The sequence below is a fragment of the Macrobrachium rosenbergii genome, chromosome 48 (genome assembly GCF_040412425.1).
Source record: "Macrobrachium rosenbergii isolate ZJJX-2024 chromosome 48, ASM4041242v1, whole genome shotgun sequence".
NCBI lineage: Eukaryota > Metazoa > Arthropoda > Malacostraca > Decapoda > Palaemonidae > Macrobrachium > Macrobrachium rosenbergii.
The window spans coordinates 53,402,048-53,429,197 of record NC_089788.1 but is presented as its reverse complement, the minus strand read 5'-3'; the positions used below and the strand labels follow the sequence as shown (position 1 = coordinate 53,429,197).

Sequence of the window (27,150 nt, the reverse complement as noted above, 5' to 3'; positions counted from 1 at the left end):
TAAATTAATGATATGATTGATAATGAATGGGTGAATGATGACATACTAGTAAAATTCAGTGTTAAAATATGAACGTAAAAAATGAAGAATGATACTAGATAGAACCAACAAAAAATAAGTATATATTAAACTTTTATATTCAAAATATATACTTAGTATAAGAATAAATATGACTAAAATCTTTATTAAATATACTGAAATCTTATCTCATTAAACCAGATTCTTCCAGATAACCCATAAGGTTATCTGCCGCAACGTCATCATTTAAAATATCTAAAATAGTCTTCCCAACTAATAAGTACTTTGCCCTAAGGCGATTGAATTTAGGACAGTGCACCAGCATGTGCTCAACGGATAGCTGACCACCACAGTGAGCACAAATTGGGGCACTGGCTCCCTCTAAAATATAGCTATGAGTGAAGCGGGTATGGCCAATCCTAAGCCATGTTGAATGATCTCAAATTTTCTGTTACGATTAAAACCCGAACTCCAAAAATCGATACTTTTTCTAATGTTTCTGTACTTCCTGTTTGTGGATAAAATGGGGGAAGTCCATCTCTGCTGACATTTTGCACGAGTGTATCTTCTGATAACTGGACGCATATCCAAATGTGGCACCTTATTAGTTAAGAAATCACATCTTGCAGCATCCTTTGCTTTACTGTCAGCCAGTTCGTTCCCTTCTAGACCAGTGTGCCCAGGAATCCAACAAAACTTTACTGATTTGTGGCGAACAGAAATATAAAAAAGCCATTCCTGAACTTTTGAATTAAGGGATGGGTAGGGTTAAACTTCTTTAGGGCTTCTAAAACACTCCTTGAGTCACTATATATACTGTGGATTTAAATTTCTTATCAGATGCAAGATTTAAGGTATCAACTATGGCTGTTGCTTCAGCAGTGAATATGGATGAGGAGTCTGATAACTTTTTTATATATGATTCCCCCTCACACACTACTGCACATCCTACCCCATCCTCCGATTTTGATCCGTCAGTATAGATTTTCCTGTCATTTATATGCCTCTCATCATGCTCCAAAAACTTGTTTCTGACTTCTTCCGGACGATCTTTTCTTTGTTTCTTTAATGCAGACATCTATTGCTGGAATAAACCATGGAGGGATAGCAGGATGTTTCACTTGTAGGATCTGCGTTTTTATGCTTTTCATCCTCCAGTTCACCCAGCTGTCTGATTTGAAATGGTGTTGAAGATCTAGATCCAAAAAGACTTGAGTCACGCTGTTTTAAGATCTCAAAAGAAGGACTCTCCTTCGAGCCTCTCAGCCGCATGGTTTATCTCAGACCTAGCTCATGCCTCCTCAAGTCCAGTGGTAGTTGATGGGAGTCTACATAAATACTTTCAATGGGCGAAGTTCTAAAAGCTCCAGTGCAGATCCTTAGCCCCATATTATGCACAGCGTCCAATTCCTTAAGTTTATTCTTTGAAGCAGATGAGTATACTTGGCAGCCATAGTCTAACGTAGATAAACATACCGCGTTATAAAGGCTTAACAACGATTTCTTATCAGCACCCCCATTAAAATTAGATACTACTTTTAAAATATTTAGTGATCTTTTCACTTTCACTGTTAACTGGTCAATATGATTATTCCAAGTGAGCTTTTTGTCAAAGACCATTCCTAAAAATTTTACTTCAGTAGAGTAAGGTAAAATAATTCCATTTAAGGTTAGAGTTGGAATGGTTTCCTTAGTCTGCAGAACCGAACAGCGACAGTTTTAGATTCTGAAAATCGAAACCCTTGCTCATCAGCCCACTTGCTTACTTTACCGATGGCTCATTGCATGAACTTGCTGATAGATGCTGCATCATTTCCTGTGCAGTACAGTGCCAAATCATTTACAAATAAAGAGCCTTTTACTGGTGATGATATATTTTCTAATACTCCATTAATGGAAGTAGCAAAGAGGATGACACTAAGGACACTACCCTGAGGAACTCCCTCTTATTGTAAGAAAGGTCGTGATACATGATTCCCAACTCTTACCTTTATATATCTTCCTGATAAAACGAATTTATAAATCTGATAATTTTCCTTTAATGCCCACCTTATGCAACTCTTTTATAATACCATAACGCCATGTGGTGTCATGTGCCTTTTCCAAATCAAAGAAAACTCCTATTGTTTGGCCCTGTTTAGCAAAACCTTGTTGTATTTGGTTTGAGAGCCTGAGCAGGAGATCTAAATTAGGTCTAGTTTTCCTAAAGCCAAACTGGAATGGAGAAAGCAATTTATTTGTTTCTAAGTGCCATACAAGTCTGGTGTTAATTATCTTTTTCATCAGCTTACAAACACAATTGGTGAGAGCTACTGGTCTGTAGCTGCTGGGTAAAGCAGGGTCCTTGTATGGTTTCTTCATAGGGAGGATTAATGATAATTTCCAGCTCTTAGGAATACTGCCAGTTCCCCAGATTTCATTTCTTATATCTAAAAGAAATTTCTTTGACTTTTCTGGAGATGTTTCAGCATTTCATAGAGTATTTTATCTTCACCAGGGGCTGATGGTTTGGTATTCTGCGAGGCATCTTTGAGTTCCTGCAGTGTAAATTTTGCATTATGTTGTTCAAAATTATTTTCATTTAAATCAAGAGAAATCTGGGCATTTCTAATGTCTTGGAATTCTACATAATACTTGATATTCTCGAGAAATGTTCTCCTAATTTTTCTGCGACCCTCTCTGGTTGGGTGATTAGGTCACCTTTTATCTTAAGAATAGGCAGAGGTTCAGGGGCAAACTTGCCATTTAGTTTTTTAATTTTCTTCCAAATCATTTTGGATGGTGTTTTTGAGCTAATGCCATTAATGTAGTACATCTATCTCTTTTTTCGCTTCTTTAAAAATTTTATTTTTTTTGCTTGGCCACAGCACATTGGTAAATAACTTTGACCTGGGCAGTTCCACTCCTCTTATACTTTTTGTGGCATTTTCTAGTGATCTTTCTCATACTAGTGCAGGTTTCCACCAAGGAACTGCTGGTCTAGAGGACTTCCCTTTTGTTTTTGGAATTTTTGTTGATGGTGGTGTCAATTGAAGTAATTATATGCCTCTGAGATTCATTCTTCTCAATGAGAACAGACTCACTAAATTTCTTCCAGTCTGCTTCATCTACCTTCCATTTAGGAAGTGACTCAGAGGGCTGATTCTTAACTGTTTTTATATGAATTGGGAAGTGGTCATTCCCATTTGGATATTCATTTACTGACCATTCATAATCAATGTGAACAGTAGATGAGCAAAAGCTCAGATCGATAGCAAATAAGTATTGGAGTAGATGTTATGATAAAGTCATGGCTCCATTATTGAGTATAGTGATATTATGATCATCCATAATACCCTCCAACATCCTACCCTTGGCATCTGTCGTGTTCCCACCTCATATGGGATTGTGAGCATTAAAATCACCAAGGAGGAGGAAAGGAGTAGGAACCTGATTGATCAGTAAATGAATATCATTATAAGTGAAATCCAAATCAGGAGGAAGATAGATGGAACAAACTGTAATTTCTTGTCTAAAATGAAAGTTACTGCTACAGCTTGGAGATGAGATTAATTGATAGTAAGGAGTGTTGCAACGACTTACACACAATAATTGCTGCACCTCCCTTAGCTTTATCTCCGATTGGTGGTGGAGAATTATGTATGCAGTAATTTAACCCTGGATTATATTGTGTGCTTCCAAGCTTAGTTTCCTGGAGACACACAATGCCTGGGCTATGGTCATGGAGCAGTACCTTCAGCTCTTCATTTCGAGCCCTAAGACCTCTACAGTTCCATTGTAGTATTGACATGAAAACTATTTTTTGGGCTTGGTGGAGGGTCCTTTGAATGGAGCCTTCTCATTTACCCTCTTTTGTTTATGAGTATTATCAAGAGATGATTTGGAAAGGACTGGTCTTGACAGGTTTGGTTTATTATCTGTTGATTTACTGGTGTCATTTTGTTTCCCTTTCTTGTCAATTTGCTTAAATTTAGCCTGGGGTTCTTGCATCGCACTTAGTACTTCGTATCTATTACTAAGTGATATATGTTTAATTGGAGGAGATGATGAAGGGGAACGTCTCCTTTTTTGGTGCTTTTGCTCCTCAGTCTCCATTAAATCAGGCAGAGACTCTGCCTGAGACAATTCCAAGGTGGTTGGGTTAAGTGCCATCTTATCCTACTTGGAGGCTTGTGCTCTAGCCTCAACAGGCCGAGCACCTGATCCAGATGGCTGGGCCACTACCACAGGGGTTGATGCGCCTGCTACATTAGAGGGTGCTGCCACTACACCTTTAGTGGTAGATAGGGGTTGTGGCTTAAGAACTTGAGCATAGCTCCTGGGTTGTTGTCCTAATTGTCTTTTTGCAAAACCGATACTTATATGCTCTGCATTGGCTTTATTTAGTGCAGACAGTTCAAATTTGTAAATTTCACAATTTTTGCTATTGGGTTTATGTTCTAGTTGACAATTAACAAATTTTGCTTTTCTATTACATTCATCATCATGATGGACATCAGAGCAGTTGATGCAAATTTTAGCATTTTTGCAGTTTTTTGATGGATGGCCAAACTTAAATCAATGATAGCACTGGATTGGTCTTTGCTGGAAAGGATGTACTCGTACCCTTTCATTTTCAAATATGACATGAGATGGTACTTCAGAGTCTACAAAAGTTAAAATGATCATGTTGGCAATGGCTGCCTTTTTCATTCTCCAAACTGAAATGGGACTCATTTCTAGAATTTCTTCTGTCAAGCCATAAAGCTCTTTATCAAATAGTACTCCTCTCCCATACCTAAAGCTTAAGTGGGGCTTAATCTTCGTAATCATTTCATCATTTTTTTATGTCCAACAAGGACATATATGCTTGGGTTGTGGATTTGGCATGAGTAAGAATGGTGTTCTTCCCAAAACGAGAAATATTACCACTCTTTATTCCTCCCACCTTTTTCTGAAGCTACCACCCACATAGGAGGTTTAGGAGTCACTACTTCTGCATTCTGCTTTCTCTCTGCTTTATCCTGAGCCCATTTAGATGGCACATAAACCTCCATGTCTTTGGGAACTTTGTCTGTTAAGGCTCCCTGTACTGTAGCTTGACTTATTTGTTTGGCACTTATCATACTACTAGCCTATAGAGCCTGATCATGGCTACTAAAGGTAACCCACGCTTCCCATTTAGATTCAATATCAATAAAGTTCAACTTAATTTCTACAACAGTTCCAAATGATTTCAGAGCTGTCGAGATCATTTCATAATCACAACAGGCTGGTAAGTCTTCGATATGGAGTATTTTCAAATTTTTCGCACAACCTGGCTGTGTTGAGGATTTAATTTTGGATGAAGATTTCTTAGAGAAGTCAGTGTCCTTGCTTGAAGTCGTCATCAATGAAGCATGGCTAGAGGGTCCAGGGGAGGGGAAGTCAGGAAGGGGATCAGGATATTTGTTATTACTGCTTTTTGTCAATTTATTTTTGGAGAAGTCATCAACATTTGGAGAAATTTCAATCTCCAAGGTGGGTGCAGAGGTTGTCATCTGAGCCAGAACAGCACCATCAGAGGGTCCAGGGGTACTCGAATCCTTATAAATGCTAGACATAAAGATTTGAGAGGGGTAAAAAAAAATATATAATAATAAACCTGAAAACCTTAAAAAGATATCATCAGCCTTTCATGGGGGTTATTCTTCCACCAATGGCACAAGTGAGAACTGACTGCCAAATGTCCGTGTCCCTACCCTACCCCACAGGGGATGGCACAACATGATTGTAGTGGCCCATGTGTAAGCCAAACCCGCTTGCTAGGACCAAAGGTATTACGAGAGTATGGGCAAACCGGATAGAATGCCGAGAGTCCTATCCCCAGAACCGGACCCCCTGGAATCCGTGGTCCAGCCCTAAAGAATAGTTCCGCCTGTTATCTCTCAGGTCCAAACATTATCGGGCAGCTGATGGTCCTACCACAACTGAGTAGTATTAAACCTTGTACTAGAAAATGACAAACTGTTTGCTACAGCAGCCAGCTTAGTGTTATGAACAAAAACCACTAGGTCAGGTTAAGGAGAGATCAGATGATGTTTGTCGCTGTAGTACATTTTATGTAGCAAACATAATGAGCTCACTTTATGCCTATGCCACAAGTCAACATTAAGAGTCGGCAAAATAAACTTGACTGATGACATAACTGTTCAAGAGTTTGAATGACATTCAGCAGCAGAAGACCACACTAGAAAACAGAGAGAAAAGAGTTCAAACTCTTAGATATAATAGCTTCATCATGAAATCGAAATCATTTTTGCAAGATGCCAACTTTTGAGAAACAGAGAAGTAGTATTATGTATATGCTTCTCAAAAGTTAGTTTCTTATCAAAAGTTACACCTAAAATCTGAAAAGAGTCACCGACATTTAAAAGCGTACCATTTAAATGTAAATCAGGATGCAAAAGTGTTCTGGATCGACCAACTTTCATACTTTGAGTTTTAGAAGGCTTAAGCTTCATGCCCCAGAGCCTAATCCACTCATGAAAAAATGTCATTCAAGGATTCTGCAACCACAGCCCCAAGGCTGGGAGAAGGAACAACAGCTGGAAGAGTAGCACCATCGGCATATGCAGTCAGCTTGTTCTCCAGACCTTGCCACATGTCACTAGTATAGATAATAAACTGCAAAGGTCCAAGAATGCTACCTTGAAGAACACCGGAAATGACATTACTTCAGCTGCTATACTGGTCATCATTCACGACCCTATGGGTTCAGCATATTAAAAATTCGTGTAGAAAATTGATAAAAGATCCACCAATTCCTAATCATCTTAACTTGTAGATAAATGCTTCATGATTAACACGGTCAAAGGCTGCACTAAAATCTAAACCAACCACATGTGTCTCTGCACCCTCATCCAGAGTATCCTGCAGGATGGTAGATATTGACAAGTGTGCATCACAGGTACCAAGGCCTTTACGAAACCCAAAGTCTAATGCTGGTAACCTGTCATAATCTTCAGCAAACCTACAAGAACTTTTAGAAAGCAGCTTCTCAAAAGCCTGAGATAAAACAATTATGATGGTTTTGCCATTCAACGTAAGTTCATGATTAGGTATGAACCAGTGAAAATATGTATTTTATTAATATAAAAAAAGTTTTGCTGTTCATTAGTCGTCTGGAAATAAACAAGAACATTGAAGTACAAAGGTACTCAGCGAGGCGATTTTTACACCGGAAAAGATAGGTGTCACATCTGTAGATAGTGCTTCTCATTCAGTTTGTTTTCTATTTATTTATTTATTTCATCCAAGAACAAATCCTCCAGCAGTTTGGCTTTAAAGGGTTAATTCTTTTGCCATATATTTGAAATACTTTTTGTTTATAAATGTTTATTGCTGAATTTACTGATGTAACCTATCTATATATATACTGCACATGTATGTGTGTGTTTTCCGTCTGCCATACGAGAAATGGAATTTTTTGTAATAAAAAAGATCCATTGAAGGAATTCGGCCTCTACTCCTATGGCTGTACCATGGTAATTTAGCACATTAGCTATAGTTATGAAGTAGGTAGAATACCATGGTATGTCATGCAGGCGTTGCAGAATTAAGAAGCACAGTAGTTAGGCCCAGAAATTGCGAAGCAGTGGCGTGAATGAGACTGGTGCAAGCGGCAACGGCTTGCAGTGAGGCTCGATATCGAAAAGCGTGAGTGTGTGAGGAAGTGGGTGAGTTGAGTGCAGGAAACTCGAGCTGTAAACGTTGCAACAGGTCAGACGATTTTTTAGGGCTTGAGTTTCTGCCAGCCGAATTCTGTTACTCCTGTATCTCTTTAGTCTTATAGAACGGCTGCTTTGACAATGTTTGCTTTTTCATTCCAGTTGTCCGACAGCCTCAGAATCCTACTTAGAAGGTAGTAACTTTAAGATCCCCGCAGGAGGGTTAGTGCCGTCAGTATACTCACGTGGTGCACTGTAGGCATTACTAATGGGTGGTAGTAGTGCCCTTTCGGCACTTAGCTGCACGCAGTTTTTATCCTTTAATTTACCCCCCCCCCCCCCGTCCCGCTTCCTTTCTTCAGTCTTGCTGTCTAGCCTCGCTGACTGTTACTTCTCAGCGCAAATGTGTAGTTTTCTCCCAGTTCCACTTGGATCCTTCTACATCTCCTTTATTTTCTGGGCCTCTTTAACCTGCTGGCCAACCACTCCAACTCCATCCTTTCTCTGTCTTAAGCGCTGAATGGCCGAAAGTGCCCTAGTGATTGGCTTGATCGCACAACTTTCGTAAAATAGAAATAACCTAAAGATAATTCAGTGTCGTACCGGCAACCACCTGAATGAGCTATGACTCATGCAGAACGCAGCTACTATAAATCATTGCTTACTCACTTTGTCTGTGATGCATACTCTATGAGAATAAACTGATTAGTAAATTTACAAAAGGAATGTGAAGTCACACTGAATTATAACTGTTTTTGTATCAGTCTGTGTATCCCACTATGAATATTTTACCCAGCATTGGTAATACTCTTATTGTGTAGTAGTCTTTTTCTCATTAAGGAATGAGATAAGGTGTTTTAGTAAATAGCCTGGACATCGTCCATTTTGATTTAAAAGCAATGAACGTGAATGAATGCAGTTGCGTCTAACACCTGGGATGAGCAACAGGTGATCATCTTAATTGGATAACCTGTGCGTGGGCTGACCTGTCTGTTGACACTCGCCTGCCATTTCCCTTCTGATGACTTGGTGGAAAGGTGTCGATTGTTGGCTTTATGGAAATGTAAAAACCTTTGTTGCTGGAATTGCGACAAGAATTTGTTGGCAATAGTCTGAAATCTTTGTTCAAAGTATCTTAAGCACTTCTGCAACCAATATAATATATATATATATATATATATATATATATATATATATATATATATATATATATATATATATATATATATACAATACATATATGTATACACACATATATATATGTGTGTATATATATATATATATATATATATATATATATATATATATATATATATATATATATATAACTTGCAAGATTTTTGCTCCGGGCAAGCTTAAGGTTCATAATAAAGAGGGTATTTGAGAATACCGAAACCATCTCATCTTCTTATTTACACCAACGTCTCATAATCCCTTCCCATCAACAGAGCTACAGTTGAGTTAGTTTGTACAATCTTATTAAAAAATATGTATATATGCTTAAATAGTTAATATTTATCAGATATAGTGCTACATAATACAGCACTCGTTGAGCTAAACGTAAAATAACAAATATACAGTGTTCTTAAGCTGTAAGGATAACAAATATAAAAAAGTGCACAATCCAAAAAAAGAGCTACAGTTGAGTTAATTTACAATGTTATTAAAAAAACATGTGGCTAGTTAACTTATCATGAGGATTACAAAAGAATACTCAGAGATGATGCCAGAAAAATAGAGAGAGAGAGAGAGATAGAGTAATGGGCAGTTTGGCAATGTGTAAGGGACCGCCCTCTCTCTCACTTTCCCCTTTTTCCCTGGCATCGTCCCTGAGCATTCTTTTCAAATCCTTTGTATAGTGTTTGCTTTACTTTTAGCTGAGGGAGTTTTGTATGACGTAACGTGACTAAATATCTTATAAATATTAGCTATTTAAACACATTCTTTTAAGATTGTACAAACTGATTTTATTGTAGCCCTGTTGATGAGACGTTGGTGTCAATAGAGATGATTCCCGGTCTTCTCGTTGCCATGTTTACTATATATATATATATATATATATATATATATATATATATATATATATATATATATATATGTGTGTGTGTGTGTGTGTGTGGGGATCCTGAGAAAATAATAGACAATGATCACTACCACATTCACGCTTTAACTCCTGAATCGTGGCTGAGCCTCCTGTGCAAAATGCTTCCATATTCCTAGTCCCTTCACATCTACTCAGAAGGCTCACCCGCAGGCTGTTGAGGCTTTCTACAGACATTGTTTCACTCACTCTGTCTTGCTCACACACTTGATTCCTGCATATTGAGGCCCTTCCTTTCCAGTGCCTCTTTCACACCATCTATCCATCCCTTTCTGGGTCTTCCTCTCAACACACAAACCCATCAACTTCCATTCTTTCCATGTGACAAAACCATGTGTAAACAGTGATTCATCCTTTTACCAATGCTAACTATTTTGCCTTCCCTACATTTCAGCACAATTCTTCTTTACAACCACAATCTTCTTTCTCTCATCTATCCTCAGCATCCACACTCCACTTCTACAGAGGAGGGTTGGTTCAGCAGTTCCCTTATATTTTCCTTAACACGAAGCTTCCTCCCAATCTTCCCGATAGAGGGACGTGGGCTGTCAGAGTACCTTATGTGGTGTACTGTAGGCATCACTAAAGGGCCTTTTTTGCCTTTTATTTTACCTCCATTCCCTCTTCCTTTCTTCAGCCTTGCTATCCAACACCTCTAACTGTTGCTGCTTAGTGCAACTGTGGGTTTTCTTAGAGTTCCACTTTAGATTCTTGTACCTCATTTTGATTACTTTCTGGATCTAATCTTGCTGTCCAACCACTCCAACTCCCTCTTTTCACGTTTTCAGCTATGTACGACCAAAATTGCCCCTTAAGTGCCTGGCTCGGCAGCCTACATTGCATAAATCAGGTCAATCCTCTCAGCCTTTTGCGCAAATCCTGCCACCTTTTTTGGATTACCTATTCATGTGGCTCAGCTCTTCTCTCATCACACCTTTACTTGAAATATTTATTCCCAAATACTTGTATGACTCTGCTGCTTTCATTCTTCCCCTGTTACTGTGAACATCCATTATTCATACCCTCCTGGTTTCCATTTATCATTAACCTTAATCTTGCTCAGGTTTACTCTCAACTTTCTCCTCGTGCAGATACTTTCAAACTCTTACTTCTTCACCCTTCACCATTTCCAGTCAGTAATTATCATCTGCAAACATCACCCATTCCCAACTTCAGCCATGACCCATCTTTATTATATCACAGAACTTTGCACTTAAATCCACTGTCCTTTTGATCTCTGACTTCTCATATCACTCCATCCCAGAAGGTTAAACAGTCACGGAGACACAGCAACACGCCTACCTCCTCAGGCCCGTTTTTGCTCTAGACCAGTCACTCTCCCTTCTCCAAACTCTAACGCATGTTTCACTTCCATTACGAAAGCCTTTTATCTCTCTCAGCAATTTGCCCTCTGTACCATACCTACTCAGCACCCTCCACATTGCCTCCTTATCAGTTGTATTGTCGCCTTATCAAATCTGTCGGAAGCTATCTGTAGGTTCGCTCGTGATGCCACATACAGCTTTCCCCCTTTGCTTCCAAACTTATCATGTAGCTGTAGATTTCCTTGCATTCATGGATCTTCTAAGTTACTGAAGCTTACTTAGTAAATGAATTGTTATTTTTCTGGATACTACAAAGGAATGGTGGCACTTTGTGAATAGCAATAATGATATTGCGCTTTGTGGGTGATAATTATGTCTCTCAAAAAGTGTCAATTTCTTGAAACATCAGTGTTTAAGCGTATCTGTTTGTGTGCGATTTTATAGAGGGAGAATAACTTAATCTTAGGAGTTTTATCGCTTATTTTCACAGATCACGAATTGCATGGAGGTCGAATCTCCTCCGGAGGCGACAAGAGCAGAGAGCCAGCGTGATCGCCCATACTTCCCTTGTGCCTTCAATTACCAGCCTTACACTGCCCTGTCCCCGCTCAGTAATGACTCGCAGGATTCGGCCCCCGAGGGAGCTTTTCTTCGCAGCAATCTGTCTTGGCCGGTAAGTTCTGTCCAAGCTGTTTTATTTTCTAATAATAATCGTCATAGAATAGAACCAAGAGGACGATGGTAAAATAAGAAGTAATCGAACCATCTTCCAAACATTATAGATATAGTAATAATTAAGAAGGGTAACATTAGCGACTCAAGAAGCGCTATAGAACCTATTCAGAGTTACAAACCGAAAACTAGCAGTATACAGCAAATTAAAGTTATTACTTCATAAGTTACATAATAATGGGAAAAATTATGTTAGATCCCCATACGGGATTAAAGGAAATGAAGAGGCTGATAAGGCAGCCAAAGAAGCAGCCCATATGGCAAGATCAAATATAAATTCCCTATTATTGGTTATATAACACATATAAAAATAAATATTATAAAAATGGCAAAATATATGGCATGAAGAACCTGAAAGGAGTTAAAACAAAGAAAACAGCGTTGAAAAATGGAGTTCATCACTCCAAAGAGAGAGACAAACGCAAGTCATTCTGACACGTCTCCGAACAGGCCATTCTCATCTGACACACGGACACCTAATGAATAATGCACATAACACTGCTCATGAATGTTCTGAGTGTAAAATAATGATAGCAGTTAAACATTTGTTGTGAATGAATGTCAATGTTTGGAAATAAATCAATTGGTGAAATTTTGTCTGAAACTTCAACATTTACACTCAATCCAGTTATAAACGTTTAGAAAATGTGTAATTTAGTTGACAAAATATAAACAATAAAAACTAGTAAAAACGAATCCTTCGGGCCAGCACTGTAAGAGCTGATAATCAGGTCGGTGGCCTGGTAAAACTATTTTATTAATAATAATAATAATAATAATAATAATAATAATAATAATAATAATAATAATAATAATAATAATAAAGGCGATGGAATGTTGCCGATTCACATTCAGGAGTAAGAAAGTATAACGTTTGAAGCTCTAGTTGTCTGCTGTAAAGACCTTTGTGAAGAGAAAGCTTCGATAATGTGGTACTGCTACTTAGCTTTCCCACTAAGCTTTGGCGTGGGCTGTCAATGTCACAATGGTTTTCGTTCCCTGTTTTGCCTTTGTAACTGTTTTTCTGTTTATGCATAGGCGCATACATGCAATGGTCCCTCTCTGGAAAGTGAGGGATCCTTGTAGACGAATTACCAGGCAGTTTAAACCCGAGTTAAAAAGCCAGTGACGTATCAGTGCGCGCGACTGCCAGAAAAAAAGTATACCTTAGTTTTACCAGACCACTGAGCTGATTAACAGCTCTCCTAGGACTGGTCCGAAGGATTAGACTTATTTTACGTGGCTAAGAACCAATTGGTTACTTAGCAACGGGACCTACAGCTTATTGTGGAAACTGTGACTGGAATGAAATGGAATATAGAATTTAAGCCAAAGGGCTAGCGCTGTAACTTATGAGGTCATTCAACGCTGAAAGGGAAATTGAGAGCAGAAAGGTTTTAAAGGTGTAACAGGAGGAAAACCTCACAGTTGCACTATGAAACAATTGTTAGGAGAGGGTGGATAGCAAGAAGGAAGAAAGAAATTATGGACAGAGGTACAGAAAAAGGAATGAAAGGGGTTGCAGCTAGGGGCCGAAGGTACGCTGCAAAGAACTTTAAGTAACACCTACAGTACACCGCGTGAAGGGGAGAAATTTTGAGACCAGTGGGAAAGGCCACCTTATGTCCTTGTTTGGTCCAGGTTAAAAAAAAAAAAAAAGAGACGTATAAGGGGAAGTAGCCCGTCCTTCTGGCCTAAGTAGTAAACTTATCATAGATCAATAAAACGAAGACATTGTTGCGTTTACTGAAGCTCTGAATCTAGGGTGGGACGAAAAGATGGATAATTCAGTCATTGATTTGTTCTTACAAATCGTTCCCAAGAAAACTACACCATTTTTTGTTGAATCTCGCTGAGAGAAATTACAATAATTCCTTAAAGAGGAAACTCTATAAAGAAATTACTCAGCCTCATCTGTGGTGGACCAAATTGGCATCTTGTTTGTGTCAGGATTGTCTTCCATCGCACCGCTGCTCTCATATGATGGTAGAGTGGTTACTTGCCCCGAGGAAAAAGCTGAAATGCTTCATCGAGCATTTGAAGCTATGCACTTAGCTGAGGGTGTCCCTCTCCCTGATACTTGTCATCTTGACTCTATTCTTACGAAGTTCGCATTTTGCTCTAGGAATGTTTAGAACATTCTTGATAATCACGATAACTGGGGTGGAGGTGATCCTGATCGTTTTCGTCCCTTTGTTTTTTGAAAAGTTTTTTAGTGTGTTGTCTCCCAAGATTAGTAGAATCTATAGATTTTTATGTCAGCGTAGTATCTTTGCGAATGAGCGCAAGTTTAGTAACAGTGCCAGTTCCAAAGAATGGCTTATCTGCAGACTGCGGTAACTACAGGCCAATTTCTATCGTCCCTGTACTCTCCAAAGTTGCAGAAAGAGTGATTTTTAAGCCACTATACAAATATATGGAATCCAAAGGATTGTTAACTAATAGTCAATATGCATGTATGAAGCAGTTAGGTACCTGCGATGTTCTGTTAGATTTGACAGGCCATTTGCAAGAGAACCTCAATAAGGGTTTTGAGTGTGTCATTCAAATAGATTTTAGGGATTATTTCGATTTAGTATATCATAAGAGTCTTGGAGTGGGAGGATATGTTTAGAATTACTTCAAGGTTTCCCTAAAGGTAGGCAACGGTGAATTATTGTTGAGAGGAGCTTCAGTGAACCAAGACCTATCGTGTCTGGTGTTCCACAAGGTAATGTTCTTGGTCCGCTGTTATTTTTAATGTATACGAGTGATATGGGTGTTGGTCTAGAAAACAAGATTGTTCAGTATGCCGATGCTGCAACACTTGTGGGTGTAGTAAAGTCTCCACTTACGGGATACGAAGCTGCCCTTGGTTTTAGTCGTCATGTGGAGCGGATTAAATATAATAATAATAATAATAATAATAATAATAATAATAATAATAATAATAATAATAATAATAATAATAATAATAATAATAATAAGAGGATGTAGCATTTTCCTAACTGGCCTATTTTGTTTTTTCCTAATTTATTTTTCGTATTAAATCATTTCATAACTCTTCCTAATTAAAAATGATGTAGTCATTACTTGCAACACCAGGAATGGTGGCATATAAAGAAATGGAATTTTTAACCATTCAGAAAAAATTTAGGACAATATCTTTCGTACGATCTGTAATTGTTTCTTCTACTGTGTTAAAAATAAAGTGATAGTGCTCTGTGCAGGAGTAGAATTAATTATTTTACTAAGCCCTCTGATTCATTTTCGGTGGTGGCCTTTTAGCAACAAGCTGATTCAGTTACTGGTTGATTTCTACATTCATCTCTTTAAACTGGAAAAGAAATAAGGAAATGATCTGAAATTCTTCGGGGAAACACCTGTGGAACCGTGATTGCCGCGTTCAAGAGCACACGAAATAATACTCGTGTACAGAGTGAAAACCATGGCCCCATTTCCTGGGTAAATCCCGACACCCCGCTCCCTTGAACCGAGTGGTGTCACGGAGGCCTAACTGAGGACCCGGCTACCGAGGCTTTACAAGGAATCCTCCGACAACAGAGCACTTGTACCCATTCTCGAAGGAAGTAGACCACGTCCACAGGGGATTCCCCGCGCGCGTGGGTTATTTCTCACCGGCAGGCTGTGATACGTCTTGTTTTAAAAATAAATGGCGAGATTGATTTCCTGGGCCGGGTTGGTAGAGGAGACATTCCTTTGAGTAATGTCCCAAAGGATTTTCTCCTCCTCCGGGCAACCATTGCTACGTTTATATGTTCCAGTGAAATTTGGACAGAAAAAATAATTTTAAAAAGTAGAGTAGTTGCAATATAAAATTAACGTTGAAGAGGTTTTTAGTCATGTCATCATATATATATATATATATATATATATATATATATATATATATATATATATATATATATATATATATATATATATATATATATATATATATATATATATATATATATATTTCATTTGTTATAATTGCAAGAATGGGATCTTTCCTAGGTGGTGACCCCCAACAAAATTCGGGGATCGTTGTGTAGACTAATATTTCTTGGGGGTCATTATCTTTATGATATTTTACTGTCTTTTGTTTATGTTTTTACGGTAATCCCCAACGGGCTTGTACTAAACACGCCGCAAAGGTGGATACACACCAAGAGGACTGGTAATTCCGTGTAATTACAAACCGACATATGTTGTGCTAAGCACGCCTTGCAAAACTGCTGTCTCAAGTTTCTGAGTGACGGAGTGTATTGCACGGAATTTACTTTCAGATTTTCCTGTCGTCGTTAACAGCAAAGGAATAAAACCATATAAATGAATGAGAAATTCTGACCGCAAAATAATCAATACTGTGATACCTTTAAGTTTTAATGATATGAATCTGCGTGAGGGATTATGACCTTAAACTTACACACTTGCGCGTGTATGTGGTTTATATATATATATATATATATATATATATATATATATATATATATATATATATATATATATATATATATATATATATATATGCATATATGCACTATATATATATACATACATGTATATATGTATATAAATATATATACAGTATATATATGTATACATACTGTGCATTATACATACATATATATATATGTAATATATATATATATATATATATATATATATATATATATATATATATATATATGTATATATATATATATATATATATATATATATATATATATATATATATATATATATATATATATATATATATATTTCAACCGCCCGTGAGATACTGCCACTAGGAATTGCAGGATTCTTCAAAATGTGACAGACAGTGTGGCGTTGGATCCCTCTTAAGGTATTGATCATTTCTTTTCAGCATCCATGCACTGAATAGTCTGGCAAAATCTTTACACATTCTTTCTTCATAGATCTGAAAACACTGATGGTACACCTTTATTCGCACTGTATTTATGGTATAAAAGAGGGCCACTCCAAAATAAACCTTACTTCTCTAATCTTGGACAGTGTCATAGCCTCTGTACCTTGTCCTTCCACCGTCTTTGATTGGAGCTGTCATGCTTGATACTACATTCAAGCAGACTTTTCTGTCAATTCCTCATCTTATTTTTTCAAATGGTGGGTAGTTAGGTTTAATAGAGAGGCCAAGGATGTCTGGTGGTTTATCAGGAGGTTGCCTTATCCTTATCTTTTCTTTACCCTTGCCTTTGTTCTTCATTTTCAAAAACCTTCACTGCTTGACTTCCTTCAGTCGAAGTGGCTGTCCTGGAAAGCAGCTTTCCTTGCATGGTGTGTCGGCCCCGCCTTTTGTTTCCTGTAGTTTAGTATCTTTTGCATAGATTCTGATTATCATTGTTTTACATATTCATGTTTAAACTGTTATTAATATCATTATTATTAAGTTTGTTTTTAAGTGAGATAGCGTTTATGTTGGTTTGTAATATTAAATGGGCTGGAGATGTGTTTCGTAGATGTACCTCCCCAGTGCCGTGTGAGCTACAGAAATATTCGTGGGCTACATGGTGATATTAGTGACTGTAGTTGCCGCCAGACAGCATGATATTTTATTTATGTACAGCCACTTTGGTTTCTCAAATGAGGTACTTATCAAGCCTGTCACCCTAGGGTTCAAAAAACGCTTAACAACTTGAACGTGATGCCATTCCCAGGGCTAGGGGAATAGCAGTACGTATTAGCAGTGAATAGCCTGCTTCTCATAAGACCTGTTATGAAAGTGGGTGCAATGAGTTGAAAATTGTGAAGGTTTATGGGAGGCGTAGCATTTTGTATTTGTGTTCCATGTATTGGATATCATTTTTGACCGTCCTCTCATAATCATAACCAAGATAATTGAAAGATCTCTTTTTCTGTTTGTTTGGCAATTGTAATGCTACCAATAGGGAGTGCTTGACTTCTGTCCTCCCTACTTGTTGCCGTGGCGTTAAGTTAGGTATATCTTAGTTTAACCAGACCACTGAGCTGATTAACAGCTCTCCTAGAGAGGGCTGGCCCGAAGGATTAGATTTATTTTACGTGGCTAAGAACCAACTGGTTACCTAGCAACGGGACCTACAGCTTATTGTGGAATTTCTATCACCAGAAATAAATTCCTCTAATTCTTCATTGGCTGGTCGGAGAGTCGAACGCTGGGCCAACAGCGTGCTAGCCGAGAGCTCTACCCACCCTTCCAGTGAAGAACTAATGCCATGGCGTAAGAGCCTTTGACTCTACTTCTGAATCTGGCTATGAGCAAATTATAAATGAAGTCACGCGTAAGTCTGGTAATTTCTTTGAACTAGTATCCACTGATTCCCTTGCTGTTGTAACAGTATTGTGGGTTCTCTAAATGCGACTTCTAATCATTCTTTAATGATTAAGGCTGAGCAAGCTCCCCCTGATCTGGTCTACATTCGAAAGTTAAATAATCAATCGCAAGCAGATTGCAATCGAATTTTGAGTGATCTTTCACCTCAGAATTGGTGACAGTTTTATAAGGAAGTTGAGTTTATTCTCTCTTAAAATGATAGGTTTTTCAATATTATAAATGAGAGGATTCCATCTCGTCTGCTGAATTGTCATATTAAAGACGAAGTCTGGTTCAGTGACAATTGCAGACATGATTACTTGGAGGAACGGAATACACGTTATTTGAAGTGGAATTTTGGAACCAGCTAAACTGTGGCTTAGCGTTAACGCTTCAGCTGAAAATGAGTGCAGTTTTCCTTTAAAAGAAACTCTTTCTGGTACATAATGGTGGCGTACACTCTCAAACCTGCACCTTTTGAAGTTGACTCAGCAGATCCTTTGCTTATTCCAGGTGGCTCTGTCACTCACTGTTCCAAGGAAAATGCAGCCTTTTGCTTAATGTGTTTGCCAGTAAGCAGAGAAATGAGGACTCAGTATACTTCATTCCTGTTTTCCGAAGCTAAATGACTAGTTTATCCTCTTGGTCACGTGAATTAAGAATCTTTTTCTCAACCTTGAAACTTATGGGAGTGTAAACCCAGATGGTACTTTCCCTTTGGTTTTGTGAAAACTGCTGATCACTTAGCACTAAAGTTGTCTATATTAATGTAAGTCACCAAGAAGGAATTCTTTTTCAACTTTGTGAACTGGTATGTTGCCACGTTAGGTAAATGTGGCTAGGGTATCTCTAGCCTTGCTGGCTACCGCCTAATTTTGATAACTCCCACATTACCTACATTACCTAAAAGTTTTTGAATGTCTGGTGGCAAAAGCGTCTGAGTTTCTGTGCTGAAGTAATCGTCTGTCCTTTAGTTTGCAGTTTGGCTTTTACAAGGGCTTGGGTGCATAATGATGCATTTCTTTCGGTTTCCAGTGTCATAAAGAAATCTCCAGATTTTAGCCATGAAGTTTTATGAATGGTCTTTGCTTTGTTTCTTCTTTAGACTGTGTTAATTATGAGACCCTTATTTCCATTCATATGTAAAAATAAAAAAAAAAAACACCAACTTTGAGGTCCCATAGCCTAGAGGGAACCCTGCCACGGACATGAGGCTCCAGTTACAGCCATATTTTGATTTGTGTTATGTGTATAGGGTCAGGATGTCAAGGACAACTGCCAAAAATCTTAGACTGACTGGAGTAAGTGGATTAGTTTAACTGCTGAATTTTTAACGAGCAGATGAAAAAGAGTAAGTTATTAATGGGCACTAAACGGTAATGACTACAGAAATGTAATTCCAGGTGTTTCACTGGACAGTCTTCGAGGCCCATTACTTTTTACATTATATACGTATGCGATTTAGCCTTGAAAACAACCTTCGTGTTTTATACAGATGGTGCTGCTCTCTGCTTTGATTTGGTCTCCTGAATATAATCCCGTGGATGCCGAATATCTCACCAAAGATGAAGCTAGAATTAAGACGTAGCTAAAATTAGTGCATGGTGCAAAATGTGGAGGAGGAAGTTGAGCACTAACAAAAATCAATGTATGATTGTTAGCAGGTATAGGATATTAGAGGCCCCCAAAAGTCCTCTCATTGATTTTGTTTCTTGAACTACACGCAACTCAAGTGAAATTCTAGGTGTCATTCTTGATTGCAATTGCACGAAATATCGGCATAGTGAAAAAGTCTTTCAAGATTTTTGGAGACCTCTCTATCCTGAGAAGAGGTTGTAATTCTTTTTATTCTTGTTTGTTTTGAATATTGTTCCCTGAATATTGTTCCCCTGGTTGGTTTCAACAGATGACTTTCTTCCTAAGTTGTTAGACAAAAACTAAAGTTCTAATGAATTTCTTATTCCAGAAATTGATGTAATCATTCAGTTAGCGCCTTATGCTTGCTGTATAAGGTATCTCAGAATGTGGATCATCCTTTGTATTAAGAGCTTCCCAGACTGCACAATCCATTACGGATAAAATTAAATACTCAGTTAATTCTAATAGTCTTGCCTTTTCTTTTGTGAAGTTTAGTACTACACAGTTTTCTAGAAGTGTTATTCCTGTCGTGAGCAAATAATGGAATCATCTAACTAAGTCCTGTAGTTGGATCGTTGGAGCTTCTGAAGCTCAGACTTGGTGCAAGTACTCTTTCGTTCTCACATCGTGCTTTATTTGTTAATTATTCTCTTAATTTCACTATCTTATATACCCTATTTGTTTTTACTTGTTATTTCTCTGTTGTGTTTTATTCATTATGTCTCAGTTTCCTCTGAGTAAAGGGATGCTTTTCTTGTTAACCCCCTTGGGCTTGCAACGTTTCCTACTTTTTCAACTACAATAATAATGATAATAATAGAAAGGCAATGTGAGGGATGTTTAGGAGGTATTGCGTCGAATGTAAGTTTCGGGCAGTGCTTATAAGTTTTTGTGATGGAAACTATGCATGTGTTAATATGCACATGGGAATAGGGTTATTCTGGTGTAAAGAATAACCCTTAGACAAGGGCTGTTTGATATCTTTGTGGATGGATTGGTGTGGGAAGTCAGAGAAAGGACAGTAGACGTAGCTGCAGCAAAGTTGTAGGATAAGAAGATAAATTGTGAATGGTTAACGTTTGCGAGTGATGCAGCGCTTATTTTGGATTGGGGGGGACGGAGAATTTAGTGAAAGAGCTTAAAAGTGCATGCAAGAAGAAAATGCTGAGGATTAATTTGAACGAGAGAAAGATTATGACGATAAATACAAGCCAGGAAGATAGAGCAATGAATGTTGATTTGGACGATGAAATAATGAAAGTGGTTGATTTGTACAGGTATGCGGGAGTAGATATGATGCATGATAGTCGGATGAGAGAAACGGTGAGGAATTGGTGGAGCAATGAAGAAAGGAGGATGTGGGTGGATACAAGCTTGGGGGATGACGGTGGAAGTCAGTGTTAGGATGTATGAGTTGAACCAACTCCCATTTTTGGAAGTGTAGTGCAATGAAGGAAAAGGATGATGGCATTGAGATAAACGGTTTTTTGTATACGTGTGTGCGTGTGCGTTGTATGCGTTAGTTATAAAAACATTAGCCTAGATGAAAGGACGCATCAGAATGTTTTGAGATGGTTCAGTCGTGTGGAAAGAATGGATGATGATAGGTTAGGTGACATGGGCATAATTCAGAAGTGTTAGGAGGAAGGAGAAAAGGGAGTCCAAGACAGTGCTAGATAGGTGGTGTGGAAGAGTCCATGACGGTCCTTAATATTCAGGAAGCAAGAGTGCATAGGAGATAGGGGTGAATAATGTAGTGTGTGTGTGTAAAGAGGGTATCGACATACTGCGCATGGGTCTTGCTTGTTGGTATATGAAGCGTTTGATGCTGTGGAAGTTTTCTGCAAAGGGTCCATACGCGATTCAGCAATGAAAGCATGATTATGGCTGTGACCATCGTCTTTTTTCTACTGTAGAACTGCCTCTTGTTAAGGAAAACGGCTATCTAACTTTCGTTCTTTCCATCCATCTGTTATTTGAAATAAACATTCATACAACCTTTTTCTTAACTTACTTGGCAAAAATCGCCCATCTATCTATCTATCTATCTATCTGTCTGTCTGTAACACACACACACTATATATATATATATATATATATATATATATATATATATATATATTATATATATATATATATATATATATATATATATATATGTGTGTGTGTGTGTGTGTGTGTGTGTGTCTTTGAATGATATGTAGATGGATAGATTGATATAGATAAATATATGAATATAAATATAAATGTACATACACACGTATGTATATATATATATATATATATATATATATATATATATATATATATATATATATATATATATATATATGTGTGTGTGTGTGTGTGTGTGTATGTATAAAATCATGCTAAAGAGTATAAAAACTCACGTGATATCAAATTTGCATGTTCATACAAAAGAGGAGAAAATTAATAAATCAGGACCGAGTACTTTCTTATATCGTTTACACATTTTAAAGCGTACCTGCATATATTATTATATATATTATATATATTTTATAGATAATTAAATATATGAACGTTTAAGTCTCATTCTCTCCAGGCGTTACCCTTCTGTTTCTAATAGGGGGATTATACCGGAGACGTGGTCACTAGCCCAGTGCCCCACCCTTCTGATGGCAGAGGGGTAAGGAAGGCGTTATGCTCCGAAGGCCTGTGGCGTTCATTGGCAGTCACCAGCGCACCGCCTGACCGGTCCCAGTGTTGCTCAATCGCGAAGGCGAAAAAACCCGCTGTTTATCGAGCGCTTTTCCTAAAAGAATGATACTGATATCTAACCCTGATTTTCATCCTTATTCAGAATGGAATAATGAACAAAATATTTCATAAATACATTCTCTCTCTCTCTCTCTCTCTCTCTCTCTCTCTCTCTCTCTCTCTCTCTCTCTCTCTCTTTCGTACCCTAGCAGCGGTATCATAACGTATTCGACCAGTGTAGCCCCGTTAGAATATTGATGATGGGTACCTTTAAGGTCCACGGGGTTTATAAAGTCTGAAATAAAGTTGCCGGTTCTCCGTCACCAAATGTTTTACTTCGGATGCTCTGGACGAAAGCTAGAGAAAGCGGTCGATGCAGATTCTCGTACAAGGAATGTCTGAATTGTAAAACGCATTCGCTCTAAATAACTCTGTATTGGAAATCAAATAAGCAAGCCAGGACAGTATTTTAGTCTCTTATTGCTCTTAGCATCCATGCTAGGACTGTATGCGCCTACGGCCACACACACACACACACACACACACACATATATATATATATACATCTGTGCGTGTGACTGTGCTTTTTCACTTTTTTATTGTTTAGGATACATCGATGAACTTCATGCTTCATACTTTACCAATCCCAACCATATGCATTTACCCTTCGTGTATAGGAGCATATTCTATCACACATCAGTATATACATATTTCAAGTGTCTGTGGTTTTGTATGAATTTTCAATACTCGTAGGCTATAGCTTTTCAAGTTTTGAAGAGGCGTCTTTATTTCTTCCTTCAGGGCGCAGTTCCGTCATTTTTCCTTCCCCTTACTAAACTTTATTTTCTTCAGGCCTGGGGTGCATAGGCCTACGGACAGTAGGATGTCCGTTCTCCCATTAAAAAGACGATTTGGCACATTCTCTCTGTGTCATGGACAGGCTTGTACGTCATTCCTTGCGCGGAATACTATCCCCTCATTCGAGAAGCCTTCTCTCTCTCTCTCTCTCTCTCTCTCTCTCTCTCTCTCTCTCTCTCTCTCTCTCTCCTTGAAGCGAGCGAGTCTTATCGGTCTCCTTCTTTCATATTCATAACCCATTCATATTTGAAGCACTGACTTCCTTAAGGCGGTGTCACGCGACCACGCTGCCTGGCGCCTTAACATCTTTTCGCTGAAGCACCACGTGACCAATATCGTCCTCAGAAGCGAACTCGCACAAGCTCTTATGACGCCGCCCTAGCGACGCGTCTTAGAGCCGTTTGTTCGGTTTCATTTTGTGACATCCGTTTTGCCTTCTCTCAACGAGTCAGATTTAGATTGGTTTCTATGTTGAGACATTTTGGTTTTCAAAACACACAAGCACTCGAACACACACACACACACACACACATATATATATATATATATATATATATATATATATATATATATATATATATATATATATATATATATATATATATATATATATACATGTATATATATATACATATACATACATACATATAAATTTCTGCAGCACCCAAAGAATGCATGAGGCCCCAGTAATGTCTTGCTGCAGTTGCCTCTCTTGTGCTTGAGACATACCAAGTAGCGACTCGCTGCGGTCTCTCGGGCATATGAGCCTTTACCGTAGAAGAGTTGCTGTCAGGTAGTAGGAACCCCAGTTGGTACAGCAGAGAGAAAGAGCAACATTGCAGTGTCATATGACTTGACTAACTTTAGGCACCCGTTGATGTTTATCTGAAAGTTCATTCTGTGCTGGATCTAGCAATAGAGGTCCATCCGTCTACTTTATATATATATATATATATATATATATATATATATATATATATATATATATATATATAAAAGTATACTATATATCATCCATTTCCTCTTGGTGAGATGTCTCCAGGAGGTGCAACTCTCAGTATTTTGGCAAGTATTTTCGGATGAGTATGCTAGTCCCATAGTTGAGATGTATTTCCAAGGTCCAAAGGTCTTTGGACGTTCTGTATTTCATTGGTGTAACGCATATTGTACTATGCAGCATATGTGAGAGTTTCTTATCCTTGTGACTTAATTCCTGCCCCGTATATCCTGGTTGCATTGTGACTGAATCATGAATTCGAGTCATTCAGTTCCAGCCTTTAATCACAACGTTTTCTTTCGTGTTGGTGCGAGTCTCATACGCCCTTTGTTTAGTTTCACTCAGGCTTTTCAGCTTCTGTAATTGGTCGGTAGTTTTAAGGTGATGTTTATACAATGCAGGGGAAGTAAATTCTCTCGTCTGTCTTCGGTCTTTTATGTATTTTGTAGCTCTCAATATCAATGAACTCCATTTGATCTTAGGGCGTTTTACCGGTCTACATGTCATCTAAGGTTACAGGCTGACTCGCGCGAGGCTTTTAGCAGTCTCTACGGAAGTATTTCTGCTGCTTTAACCAAACTCCTAAAATTGGACATAACAGAGTTCACAAAATGGAAACGATAAATGAAACCTATTCATATGGATCAAGTCCACCAAAGGGGCCATTGACTTGAAATTCAAGGTTCCAAAGAATGTGGTGTTCATCAGGAAGAAGCAAGAAGAAAAGATGAATCAATAAATAAATAAACAGATAAAAATGTATTAAACTGCAAGAAGAATAGTATTACTGTAGGGTAGTAAATTAGTAATGCATTGCATTTTCGCCTGAACTTCTGAAGTTCCAGCTGCACAACATACAGTAGAAGTGTTTGTGTTTTGGCACATTTCAATTTGTCGTTTTTACCCATTATTTTTGTTGCTTTGGTTTGTTGAACAAATTGCATGAAGGATTCAAGTTTAAAATGATGACAAAATCAGTATCCTGGCATGAAAACTAACATTACATGGACCAATCAAAGAAAGATTTCGCCAAGCACAAACCCGCTCTTTGGTGTTGGGCGCACAAGAAATATGTAGATGAACATTACATTTTTTATGATGAAAAATTATTACATGTTGTTCTTGTGGTTAACGGTATTTTATTTCTGTTGTGGATGGTAGTATACTTGTTACTGTTCGACTTTACTGTAATAATTTGATGTAAATATTGATATTATTATTATATCTTTTATTATTAATCTATTATGCAGTGCCTTACTCCTCTTGTACCTGATAGGTGCGTGGAGCTCTGCCAAGTTGGTCAGTGGTAAATGATTTGGCAGGGAAGTGACTCATATGAATCTGCGATGTGTGGAGATCTTTTCTCACCTTTGTGCTTTATCGTTTAGTATTTGTCTTTCAGTGGTCACGTGCTTCCTACCAAATTTCTCCCGTTTGTAATTTGTTTTTTCTTGAAAAAGTCAATTACCCTGTCTCCTCATTGATAATTATATATGTACGTCTACAACGTTAAATTACAGGTGTTATGGACAGTCAAACACACCCTTAAAGTCTTCAGCATATGTGAATACCAACACAGTCGATGTTAGAATTGGCAAAAGACACGGGTAATGGTGGCGGTGATAACGTAATCTATTTTCCATGACGGGCGTTTACTAGCATATATGAGCAGCGAATGTTAATTTATGACGTTGCAGAGGAGAGATCACTTTGCTTCAGCTTTGCCTCTTGAAGCCATCTGAAGGCATGTTGCTGTATATCTAAGGCGAGTTTCTGTGTGAAGAGAATTGATCCTTAATTATCGTGACTTCAACTGTTCCCTCGGTTTGATCACGCGGTCGTACATTGACCAGAATCATTGCTTCTTGATGTGACCATCAAGGTCTAAAGAATGCCTTTAGACCTTGGCGACCGCCACGTTGATTGTTGTCTTGGTGTGATCGCGTCTTCTTATGCAGCAAATGAGGACGCGTTTACATCACCCAAATTGATGTTGTCACCCCCTGGATTATCATATCCGTTCTTCGCATTCAGAGGACGTCGGCTGACGGGTCTGTGGCAATGCGGGAGAAAGTCGACACATCTCTCTCTCTCGAAGGCGACCCACAGCTGAGCGTCTAATCTGCGTCGATGCTCTGGCTGACAGCCCTTAGGAAGATTGTGGTTGAGCTTTGTGGTTTCATTCTCTCTCTCTCTCTCTCTCTCTCTCTCTCTCTCTCTCTCTCTCTCTCTCTCTCTCTCTCTCTCTCTCTCGATATTTTTCACTTTCATATTACGATTTGGCTTACTTTAAAAACAAAAGTTTTTCATGTGTATGACCATCATACGCATGCTTACCTTGACAGGATTGAATCGCCTGTAGGTTGGCAGAGTTCGGGGACCATTAGGAGGGGAAAACGTCTCTATTTAAGTTGATTTCCACATATAATTTATTTTGAGAAGGTGCAGAGTCTCCTCAGAGAAGGGAATATTTCCCTGAATTTATTTTTCTGGATTTGTCTTCAGAGACATTGATCAGTTATCTTGAAATTCCGTACATTGTGCTTCATGTCTGCCACACACACACACACACGCACACACACTTCCTTTCTATTTTTCTGTCTACTGTCTCAGCCAGTTCTTGGATTATGCCCGATGAAAAAGTATATGACGTTGAATCTCCTTCCAGAATGTGATGTGTTTCTTCATCCTACTTACATCTTTATATTGGCCTAATTCGTCCATTTATAGAGTAGTATTCACGTGTTTGTGAAAGTTTATCTTTAGCCAGGCCCCCT

General features: G+C 38.2%; 1 protein-coding gene across 4 annotated transcripts in view; it reads left to right on the top strand.

Moving 5' to 3' along the window:
- The window catches only part of gem (gemini), a 166,853-nt gene that overhangs the window by 26,994 nt on the left and 112,709 nt on the right, over window positions 1–27,150 (top strand). For all 4 annotated transcript variants that reach the window (XM_067091767.1, XM_067091764.1, XM_067091770.1 and 1 more), the window contains exon 2: window positions 11,623–11,805. In XM_067091767.1, the coding sequence (XP_066947868.1) occupies window positions 11,623–11,805 (183 nt within the window). The remainder of the gene's footprint in view (window positions 1–11,622; window positions 11,806–27,150) is intronic.